Below are 12,424 nucleotides of genomic sequence, written 5' to 3' on the forward strand. Positions count from 1 at the left end.
TGGCCTCTCTAGTAGATACATCAAGTATCTGGATTGCCCGCAGGTACTTCGCTGCATCGTTTAGCAACAATCAAGAAGTAATTCCCTTTTAAGTTCTCAATGTGCTGCTGATTCTTTAAATATGCCACAGTCTATCTTGACATCTTCATCGAGGAGGTTTACAAAATGAAGTGCACAGGACAAAGACTTAATTTGTTTCTATTTTAGTGGCTGCTTCTTTGCCTGCTATCTGACTGCATTAAACAGTAAAAAAGATGAATAAGAAAAGCAGAATTAAGAGATAACCACTGGTTCAGATAAAGCCAGCTTAGAGATTATGGAGAAATGAAATGCTGAACCCTTTCACCTGTGAAAGCCTTTTTATCAAAAGTGAGTGGGCGACATTAAAGAAAGGAACAATGGACATAGGGTTATGAGGGGTTAATTGTCCGCCTCATCAAGCATCAGGTCTGAGTTTCAAAAAGACCCCATTTTCAAACCAACTCCCTCTTCTCCCTGAGAGCCACCTCCCGTGGCCACAAGCTTGGGCTCCCACACAGCATACCAGAGTGTGCCACATGTTCACTGGAGCACCAAGCCTCTGCCTGTCCCTCATGAAATATTCATCAGCTGGTGCCGACGGAAAAGCCGTGATGTCAGAGATTCCAGTTGCGGTGTCCTGTGTTACTGCATGGCCACAGTGACACAGCAGCTCAGTGAGTTAAGGACAGTCGGGGGCTTTAAACTGGCATACTGCAGGGGTTATATTTCAACGCTTTCCCTTTGAACTGTAAAATAAGAGCGTATCTCACTGTTTAACATGCCTCTGCGACATTTTCATTCATTAACCGGGAAACTGGGGCTGCTCTTTATTCGTTGATTAGTCAGCAATCAGTCTTTTTTTTAAAGGGAAGATACTATGAGTCATTTTCAGAGGAGAAAATGGGTGGGGGCTCAGTTGGAAAATATTTATAGCAACATTTGAATAATAACAGTTGTGGAGCTGGTTGCTTATGTTGCCAGGCCGCTGTCATTAAAATCAGATCCACCAACACTGCCCTGATGACGCAGATTCACTTTAGAGTTTTTGATGATTAAACTTTTTTAAATAGTGATTTCTATTTTTTTTTTTTTTCAAACTTGAACTTGATTGTTGCTTATTTAATCACAAATATTTAATGTTACTGACAATACATATCATTTGAAACCAGGTTTCAGGGGGCTTTAAGAGGAAAAAAACCCACTAGGAATACATTGAAACCGTATGATGAAACATGCACAAGGTTTGCAGAGAAGATTTGGGGTTGACACTGGATGTTGGCAGCTAATCTTCCGAAAATTGACTAGGTCATCACATATTAATAGTTTTCACCGTCTTTGTTTCACACTTTATAAAACAGCTGAATGAATATTCAATTTTTTTTTACTATTTTCCTGCCAGGCGCAATTCCCTTTTATCGGTCTGTTTTTCTGTTGTAGAAAATGTCTCTGACAGAAGACTGCAGCAAACCGTAATGACATTCACTGCTCCCTTATATTACCTTTTCTCTAGAGTTACATTTATTCAGACTGCTGCTACCCCTTAACACAGATCCCTGCTCGGAGTCTCCTGTGGCCTGAAAATTACCTGGCGGCTGTCGCGCTGGGAGGAGGAAGAGGAGGAGGCGCTCTTGTGAACCGGTGTAGAGGTCTTGTTGATAGGCGTGGAGCTCCTCTCCTCAGAGCTCATAGTACGGCCATGGGGGCCTCGCTGGTAGTGTTGGTGGTGAGACATGTTGGGCACCGGTTGGCTCTGTGGACCTCCCTCAGCACTGGGCCCCACGGATAAGGAGCATCCTCTGACACTTCCTCACGCTGACTGCTTGCTGTTCATCTGAAACACAAAAGGTCAGGAAGTTACACTATCACATCCATGACTTTGCCTTCCTCATTTTATCACAGTGCTGTTGTGTATCACTACCAGACAGAAAGACGCACAAACATCGATTTAACAACACTAAGTCTGGTTTATTCCTTGTCGAAATGAGTGTCCGGACCTCTCCTAGGCTTTCAGAACGATTCTCCATAAATTTGTTAATCCTGCTGCTCAATTGAGAAGCCAGGAGCTATTCTTTGAAGCATGGGTTTTTAAGATTCTTCTCATTATATGTGCATTACTGAATAAGCCTTTCATTATGTTTGCTATGAGACTGGTGCCACTCAATATTAGGCGAACACACTGGTGCCCACTTCACCGAATGAACTCAAACCCAAATTGAACCTATATTGACTTGCAGTTGCCCCAAGTGTTTGACACACACTTAAGTGGAATTGGCACGCAGTACAGCTCTGTACATCAAGGAACTGAACCTTGTTTACAATCGGGTAATGTTGTGTATCAGATCAGCGTGTCGATTTCAGATTTACTGCCTCCACTCCAGAAACTCAAGATCATCCCACAGGACTGCGTTTGTAATATCTACAATAAATACCTCTATGATAATAATAGTAATTAGGTGAAGATACCGAATCAATACAAGAAAACATCTATAGCTCTACTTGACAGTGACTTGGTTATCAGTTCACGGTAGCTACAAGATTTAAAATGTCTGATTAACCTTATGTTCAGATAGCAGCAGAGAGTGTTTGTTTTCATCATTAGTCAAGGCACTGTGCTGCTCCACACTGACAACCATAATACTGCAACAGTGTTGCTGTGTAATTGTCTGAGCTCTCAGAAGGTCTCAGCACTGATAAAACATACATCGATTGCAGAAGACAAACAGATAGGCAAACCATGTTGACTGAGTACCAATATTTTTGATCAAGCATCTCTATGTTGATAATGTGACTTTTTTGTGGTAACATTCAAAAGATACCGTTTTATACAGATACATATACAGATTCACACAAGTTTATTATTAGGTTGGAGGTTTTTTTGCAATGCTAAAAAGAGAGGATATTGCAAATGGCAAGGCCATCAATATAACTACACAAGCAGTAATACGCCACAGCCAGTTTGTGTTCATACTATACACCACTCTGGAGCACCCTGTGGTTATAACAACAGGATGTGTATGTTAGGCTCTCCCATGTGTCAGGGAAACTCCCCGAGCCCACTGAGCAGCTCTGCACACTTCAGCAGAATGCACTCTTACATGCAACTGTGCAATATACTCACACTATAATCTATAATTCAGATCCTTTGAAAACGTCATCATCCCCGCCCTGCCTTAAGCCAACTAGGATCTAAGCCACTGTAAGACAAGGCACTAAGTCCATTCACATAGCATACTCCACTTGGCCTATTTAATGTAACCACCCTCCGTGACCTAATAAGGAAGCAGAATTGAGAAGTACTCTACTTAAAACCTGCTAAAACCTAGCTGTTATTGTGTTAATATGCTGTTAAACCTTTGATGGTGCAGGGCTGTACGATATGAGGATTGTGTGCAGAGAGAAAAACTTTTCATATTTTATATTTGTTGTTTGTCGTTTTATATTTGGCTCTGTTGTTTATTTCGTTGAGATGTAAATCATACTCTGCTGCAATATTTTTTTGTCATTTGGAGTCCATCTTTTCTTGGTTTTTTACTCATGATGCTTTTATTTCACTTACAGTAATGTAACAAGTTTAGGTGTCATCAACTCTCCAATTTTCCAATGCTGTCTGTCTGTCTGCTGCAGGGGCTGAACGGACCAACTATTTATACATTGAATTAAAATGTGCTATATCAGGATAAGCACTGTTAAATTCCTTACATCGGGATATGAAATTCTGGTCATATCGTTTAGCCGTAATAGCCATCTAGATCAGAAATTAACAACCACCAATGACCAAATGCTGATAGATTCTGCATTTGGTAAGTAACTCCTGGAAGGCTATCTACCACCCGAGATAGTCATCTAATAAAATATCCGGCATGATGTTTACTACACAGGATATCATTTGATGTTGCAGTTCTACACTAGATTGTCACTTGCTGCCAGTCTGCTGCTAGCTACTGTTAATTAAAGAGCTATTATGCGGCAACCTTTAGAAGGAGTAAGCCTTTAAAACAAACATCTACCGACAAAAACACATAAAAAAGAACATGTGAGAAATGGAGGTTTGATGTATGATGCTGAGGCTGTGGTGTTGGGTTGTTCTGTATTTGTATTAAACTTGATACCTTATTATCTCGATGAAATAAATGTATATGTGAAATTTGTTATTTTGGCCTGTCAAAAAGCTAATTTCGGACACTGTAGCCATCTATCAGCACATGAACAGTAGGGGTGTAACGTGTATTTGTCCCAAACCATTACATAAAAGATGTTTGGTTTAACTTTCTTTGGTTTGGTACGCTTTATGAACCAAATAGTTACCGTCCAAAATAGTTTGATAATCCACTAACTCCAATGTGCAGAACAATAATTCGTGAGCGTGAGATATTTGGCAGCATGCCACTTAGCTGTAGCATTGATGTATGCTAGCCGGCTTAGCCGAGGGTAGCCTGGTTACCCTGGTTACCCACGTAATGTTGCTGCTGTCACACTGACTGCAAAACTAGAGACCTCTAACACTAACTGAGTACAGCACTATTATTAAAATATGCTCCATTATCTCTGTAGTGTGAGTCCCCGTCCCCTCTCTCTGATGTTCAGCTTTTCACTCTGCCTTTGAGTGAAGCTGTTCAGAACAATTATGAACACATTTTTTCTAATGAAAGAGACAAATGTAGACAACAAGTATGAAAGTAAAAGCAGTGCTTTGGCCCTCTGACTGACATATTATTATATATGACATCATTAGATGATTAATACTGAAGCATCAGTGTGAGCATCATGTTACTGTTGTAGCTGCTGGAGGTGGAGCTAGCTTGAACCACTTCATATAAAGTTACACCAAAAAATCGGCACAAAACAGCTGTCAGCAGGTGTCCTGAAAAAAACCCAGAAAGGTCGTTTTCCTTTTCCACAGCAGCAAAACTAAACTGTTTCAGCCATAGTTATGGCCAATGAGCCATTGTTGGATGTTTACATTTTTTAAAATAAAAGACTAAAATTTGATTTTCTACCTCTCTTTCTTTTTCCCTGCTGTACTGAAAACGCACTGAACCATGACACCAAAGCATTGAATATTATGTACCATTACACCCCTAATGAACAGCAGTGGAAAGATACAGATTTGTTGGAAGTAAAACTTGCAACAAACTGTATCTCTTCACTCTTCTGGTACTCTCACTGTTTACTGTCTACATTGATCAATTTTTCCTTTCCCATAAGTCTTTGTGTAAATGTTAATTGATGTAAGCGAGGGATGTTTTACACACCAATCCAGTAGCGCCAAACATAACCAGACATAATATAATTTTAGTCCACAAGGAAATAAAAGCTGTTAATTTTGAGGGCTGACAGAAGCTGTTTGTTTGACTCCTGTTTAGATAGACTGCAGTGTTGCATCATATGAGTCCGGTTACCACGTTGGGGAATGTCCGGCCAGGACTCAATTAGTCATGAGCTTAATCTTCTAAATCCAGTCACCATGATTATTGTCCTCTAAGCAGGAGGACAAGGCAAGCCCTGCCGTATGAATGCTGCAGATACTCCCTAAATGCTCAGTCAAAACCTCAACAATACCAAAAACATGGGAACAAACAAATCAACCATGACTGTCTCCAGATGTGTGTGGCTGCTAAATGATGGTGATGTGTGTGTTGTCGTGTGGATAGAGGATACAAGTAATCTACCAGTGTAGTAAACTGTGATTCCATCCTGTGACATGCAGCAAAGGACCTCTGGCTGGGATTCAAACCGGGCTCGGCTGCGTATATGGCATGCGTTCTAACCACTCGACCACCTGCACGCCCAGTCCCTCATACTTGAAAATATAACTCACTGTGGTGAGTCAGAGCTTTACTATTGGTAATACACCTCCAGGAAGCATGGCATACAGACCAAACAGGTCTGTTGAGGACGCTGTAAATCAGGCCCTTTACTACATACTGCAACACCTTGACAGTCCAAGAACCTAAGCCAGAGTGTTGTATGTAGATTTTAGCTCGGCCTTCAATACGGTGTTGCCAGAGCTCCTGCAGATTAAGCTGTCTCAGCTTGCTATACCAGCTCCTCTCTGCAGGTGGACCGCAAACTTTCTGACAAGTAGATGCCAGCAGCTGAGGCTGGGTAAATATACTTCAGATATTCGCACCAGCAGTACAGGAGTGCCACAAGGCTGCGTCCTCTCGCCCCTTCTCTTCAGTCTCTATACTAATGACTGTAGGTCCAGAGATCCATCTATGAGGACCTTGAAGTTTGCTGATGATACAACCACTGTGGGCCTCATCACTGATGGTGATGAGTCAGCCTACAGAAGGGAGATAGGGCAGCTGGAATCCTGGTGCAGCCATAACAACCTGCTGCTGATTTCAGACAACACATCCCCCCCCCCCCCCCCGCCTCTCTCCACATTGGCTCCTCTGTTGTCTCCACTGCAGAATCTGTCAAATTCCTGGGTACAATCATTTCCAGCGATCTAAAGTGGGAGAGGAACACGAACTCAATCTTTAAAAAAGCCAAACAAAGACTATTCTTTCTAAGACAGCTTAAAAAGCATAAACTGCCACAGGCCCTCATGATCCAGTTTTATACCGCCATCATCGAGTCCGTCCTGACCGCATCTATAACCACCTGGTTTGGGACAACGAACAAGCTGAACCGATCCAGACACCAGTGAGTGATTAGGACGGTGGAACGGATCATCGGTTGCAGTCTGCCAGTGCTGGTGGATATCTATAACAGACGGGCAAATAAGATTTTAAATTTTTAAACTTTAATTTTTGCATTCAGGTCACCACCTCTTCCGTTTCCTCCCATCAGGAAGAAGTCTTCGGTCCATCAAGACCAGCAGGACCAGACACACAAACAGCTTTTATCCTAGAGCTGTGTCCCTTCTTAATCGCACTGAACATTTAATAATAATGGATTACACTAACTGCACTATTATATTGCAATTGCACTTTTTTCTACTGTAGCAATATTTATTGTATCTACTGTATGTCATCGTTGTACTTTTAATTTGTCTGGTTTTATGTCTTTTTCTGTCTTAGCCTATTTACTTCTTCGTTATGGTATTGACCTTTGACGGTAAGCTGTGTCAATCACATGGAGACACTGAGCAGAGGCATACATATATAAAAGATCACCATAGTCCAACACAGGTTAGAAAAAAGTGGCAGCAACCAGTCGCTTTTTTACATTTAAAGAAAACTTAACTCATTTCATCCCACAAAAGTGACCATCATAAAAAGGATATTATACTGCCTATAAAACATAAGTTTGGCCTTTATCTGCATCAAGAATGAGTTTCAGCTGAAGCAGGGTATTTTGGGCAACATTAAAAGCATGTTTCAAGTAACCAATGGTCTGTGAAAGAGTTGACACAACAGTATATGAGAGAGTGTCATCAGCATAAAATAAAAATTAGCATCTGACACATTTTGACCCTGATTATTTGTATAAAACATTAATAAGGACCGAATACAGAGCCAACAACATAATGGTCAACATCAGTCAGAATTATATATCAACTTCAACTAATCCTGGTTAAAATCACCAGCTAAAACAGTTTTGCTGTAGTTTAGTCTGAATAAAAGGGGAATTAAAGACTGCAATTTAAAAATAGCAACACCACCACCTTTCTTTGGTCTGCCAGCACAATAATCATTTTATGTATCAATATCTTTATCAATAACTATTTTTTTCATCCAAATTTTGGATGTTACAACAGTGTCTGCATCTGTTGCTATAACCCATATTCTAATCATATCCATTTTAACAAGTTGCACACATTGAGATGATTTATAATCAGATGGAGTCTGAATACATTATGACTCAGGTCCAGCGTTGGGTGGAACGTTACCAGATAAAAGAAATCTCTGTTTTAGCAGCATTACACAATGCTTCCTTTGACATTTTGTATGTTAATTCTGAACATTGAATAGCGAACTAGTTATGTAAAGCTGGAGGGCTTTGAAAGCGGGGTAAGTCTGTGTGTAAATTCAATGATAAGTTCATGTCCTGTGCCAACCGCTTCTGGTTTGCATAGATTGTACAAGTGCATCCATGAACACTGTCCAGCGGGTAAAACACACTGTTAGATGTACTCGCCCAGGACCCATCACTTACTCACTTGCTCGTAAATCTCACACAGACAACGTGCAAAGTAACGGCACAAGAAAGGCCAGAGAATAAATATGTGAGTGTGTGTCTGGCAGACTGAGGGGTGGATATGGGGGGGGGGGGGGGTTGCAAGGCCAGGTGGAGAGGCCAGGCAGGTGGAGACTGAGAGGTGCAGACTTCAAGACCAAGGAGAGTTGGAGAGTTAGACTCAGAGGATTGGATCAGATCATGTCCCAATTAGATGGTCCAGGAAAGGAAAGTGATATCCTCATAATCTCCATAAAATAAAATGAGTAAATGCACTATATAAATGCTTCAATACTTATATCTTATACTTACTATATACTATAAATACTGGCTTTACTTCAGTATGAATGTTAAAAGAATAAAAGACTTGCTTGGAGAAACTGTAAATATGCTGTATTGTAAATTCAATATCTTTGGGTTTTGAACCGTTGATTGAGCAAACATTTGAAGAAGTCAAATATTGGAAATTATAATGACCATTTTTCAATTAAAAAAAAAAAACATTTTACAGGAAAAACGATAAATCAGTGAAAATAATCGTTAGCTGCAGCCCAACATGCTACAGAGAATTCCTTGTGGAAATTAGCCAATACTTTTCCTAATTTCCTCCACAGCCGTTTAACCTTCACTCATGCATGGCTCTAAATGTCTAAATAAGGGAAAAAAGACCCTTTCACTTCCCTCTCAGCTCAAACACATAAAGCATGGTCTGTCTGTCTGTCTCATTTCATGCTTCAGAAAGGGAACTGAATTTGGGGGGAGGGGGGGTCTTTCTGAAAACTAATAATGAAAACTGTCAGAGATGTTTAGGAGAGGAAATGATTGAACTTCTAACCAGTGCCATCAACTGATGCAATGAATTTCTTATATAATTCAAAGCCATACGTGCAAAACTACAAGGCTCAGGAAAGATTTTATCAGAACAAGCTGAGTGAACAACTCTGGCATAAACATGGCACAAAGGCTTGATTGGATAATAATTTGTCCACAGCATTTTTGCATCATATGCCCAATTCATAGATTAATGTGGTAAATTCTGTAGTGCTGGATCCTATATTATGTTGGTATTTAATCAGGAATCTTAGATAAACTGAAAAAAATAAACATGAATGGTGCAGTAGTTTATAATACTTGTTTCATGATCCGAAATCATATTCTTTCAAATTGGGTTTGGTGTTTATTTTTCATAGCCCAACTATAAAAAAAACAAATGTAAACTGTACCTGTGATCACAAGACTCCAATTGCTGAATTATTCTACTTTCATTTCCTCTTATATTATAAGACCAAAACTGAATAAATCATTTGGACAGATTTGAGCACGGTAGAAAAGCAGCAGCAGGTTCAGTCACATACAATAACAACAATCTGCTTTGCTGAAATCAAGTCTTTGAATAAGATGCTTAATTCTTACAGGCTCCAGGGTTTTGTTTTTTTCTAGCTGAAAATGTGCTAGGGCCTTAGCGGAAGGTGGCGAGTGAATAAGTCAAATTTCTCCTTCAGGGATCATTTGAGTATCCCAAATACAGTAAAGCAGTGAAGAGCACAGCAAAGCTAGGTTTAGACGACTGCAGTCATCCCACTATCTATATTTATGCCCTGCTCTGCGAAATCTGACACGGATAAAGAAAATAAACTTGAGATTTAGACACCCAATATATCGGGAAACGTTAAAAAAACAAACAAAGCCGAACATGAAAACAAAAAATCTGATTACTTTCTGCTGTATGTTTGGATGTCTCCTGCTGCTAGTGCACTTAATATGTAATACAATGAAGCATGATGGTAACTTACCTGCGGTGGAAACAACTCCATGTCTGTGTCACCACATCTAAACCACCCACAACATCAGACTATCGACCAGCACTCTACAGAGGAACCAAGTTTGCTCATCTCCCCTCTATCTATTGCATAATTAAAGTGGGCCAACAAAAGCAGACCCGTGTCCCAAGATTACATTACAGGGCCTTTGAGGAGAACTATTGTCTGAATTTACAACTAGCTAATAATGCATATCGATCAGCAGAGCAGTGTTTTGACTATTTACATGGGTGTACAATAACAGGCTAAATGGATGTTGATCTTATTTGACATCTGGAGGCAGAGAACAGCACATCTGTTAAAAGTAAAGCTGGTCTTTTTCTCTTTTTTTCCCTCTTCTAACAACAGTAACTGGACGGAGCCAGTTTATCCTGTGCTACACATACACACACACACACACACACACACACACACACACACACACACACACACACACACACACACACACACACACACACATTACATCATCAAGGTAGAGCTGGGTACCACACTGCAATACTTTCTGAGACTGACTGGCCTGTGTCCATATTGGGAAATTAAGTGCTGGAAACTGTCAAGAGCTGAAAACTGGCACTGAATCCTGGGTCTGGATGACTATACTTGGGGCACATTTTGTAACTTTATATTGTTCTTACATGCTGTATCTCACTCAAGTCCTACAGCTGTTGTGTTAAGACAACACCGATGCATTTCAGATATTTAGTTAAATTTGTGAAATGGGTTTGTTTTTTGAAGGAAATCTGTTTATACTTAACAAAGTAAGATATATAAAAAAGTGTGTAACAACCAATCATTAAAGCAAAGGAGAGGGTGTGCTATAGATGAGTCATAGGCCTAAAAACCATACATCAGTCTGGCTCCTGCTTAAATTTTGTGATTACTAAAGGAGTAAAAAATATTCTGCTGTTTAAATATTACATTTAATCTAATATTATGAGCATCAAAGTCAGTTTAGTCTCTGCATACCCCCTCTCCTCCCTCTATCAAAGGATAAGGCACATAATCTGTGCAAAGATTTCATCTAAATGGGACAGGGACACCTTCAGCGGGAGGGTTATTCAGACCGAGCTAAGAAATATATTGGAAAATCAATCATCACTGCTGATCAAAGCAATATCTACTGAAGAAAGTGTGCCAACTACAAACTACAAATACATTGAGCTTTCCAGTCCCCTCTGCTGTTCTTTAATTTATGTGATTTCAGGCTGTTTTAAACAACTGCAAAGTCATTTGGCTGACCTTCAACTGGAGGGAAAAAAACAACAGAGTGATGTTGTGAGGCAAATCCTGTCAGTGACAGAAGTTGGCTAACTTTCAATTAGTTGCCATCTCAACAGTGACAGCAGGATGAGTGGATTATAAAGGATGACGGGGGGAGATTATGCTCATCAATAGCACACTAATATATGGTAAGAAAGGCACCTAATGGGACATTAAGAGAAGCCACGAAGCTCAGTTAAAAAGGTGAACATGTCAGTGACGCATTACGTCTCCATCACCAGAGTCACTTACAGAGCTGGCTGCCCTGTTGGGTTGTTATCCATCTAACTGCATCCATGTTTTTACTGTCCGAGTTCATGATAGCTTCCCTGCGGTTGTTGGGACATTAATGTTTGGATACATCGTCGGAGGGTCACCTCTTCCCTGGGTCAGACTAGCAGCAGCTAGCTAAGTCAGCGGCGGCTAGGTGGTCATATCTGACTGGTCCTCGGTGATTCAGTCAGGATGCTAATACAAAAGGATGCTCTGAGCAGTGGCTGTACACCTTCATCTAACACGGCGTTGTTATGACATGGTTTACGCCATATAAGCAAGACTGGCATTCACGTTGCCTTGGAAGATGGAGAAAGAGACAAAGCTTCTTGCCTTACCAAAGATGCGGTGTAATGACCATGTCTTTACAGTTCTTGGCGCAGGAAACAATTGAGCGGGTCTCCCTTTTTGCCTGGGTAGAGGTCCCCAGCTTTTTCAAAGACAAGCGGCTTCCATGAGGGCTCCACGTCGAAAATATCTGTTTCTTCTTATTAAAGATATGTATAGTACGAAAACAGCATTGTGGAAAGTCACAAAAAAAGTGCTGTGTTTGTCTGTTTCCTTGAATGCGGCTGGTTGTGATGCTCAGCTCAGCTCGACTGCACTCCGCTCGCTCCTCCCTGCAGCAAGATGGGCTCGGAGCGGGAACAAATCACCGGGATGGATCCTCACAGAGGCGGGTACCGGATGGTCACAAAACACGGCGGTGGAGTAGCAAACCACTTCGGACTCGGAGTACATCTCGATATTTTAACCTGGAGACCAGTGGCGATTTTAGACCCTTTTTATGGATGCTCAAGCACCTCTAAATTTGATCTCAGCACCCCTAAAAAATAGCCTAAATAAATTATTATTGTATTATACAACTTTAATTATTTTTTGCGAGCCTGTCTGTTAGAGATGGGACAAACAATTATGCTACA

General features: G+C 40.6%; 1 protein-coding gene across 1 annotated transcript in view; it reads right to left on the reverse strand.

The window, feature by feature from the left end:
* Positions 1-12,047, reverse strand: part of osbpl6 (oxysterol binding protein-like 6) — a 35,321-nt gene extending 23,274 nt beyond the window's left edge. The window contains exons 1-2 of the mRNA XM_053328227.1: positions 11,840-12,047; positions 1,607-1,852 (exon numbers count right to left, since the gene is read on the reverse strand). Of these exons, the coding sequence (XP_053184202.1) occupies positions 1,607-1,753 (147 nt within the window). The 5' untranslated portion in view covers positions 1,754-1,852; positions 11,840-12,047. The remainder of the gene's footprint in view (positions 1-1,606; positions 1,853-11,839) is intronic.
* Positions 12,048-12,424: the final 377 nt, after the last annotated feature.

The sequence above is a fragment of the Scomber japonicus genome, chromosome 11 (assembly GCF_027409825.1).
Source record: "Scomber japonicus isolate fScoJap1 chromosome 11, fScoJap1.pri, whole genome shotgun sequence".
Classification (NCBI taxonomy): Eukaryota; Metazoa; Chordata; class Actinopteri; order Scombriformes; family Scombridae; genus Scomber; species Scomber japonicus.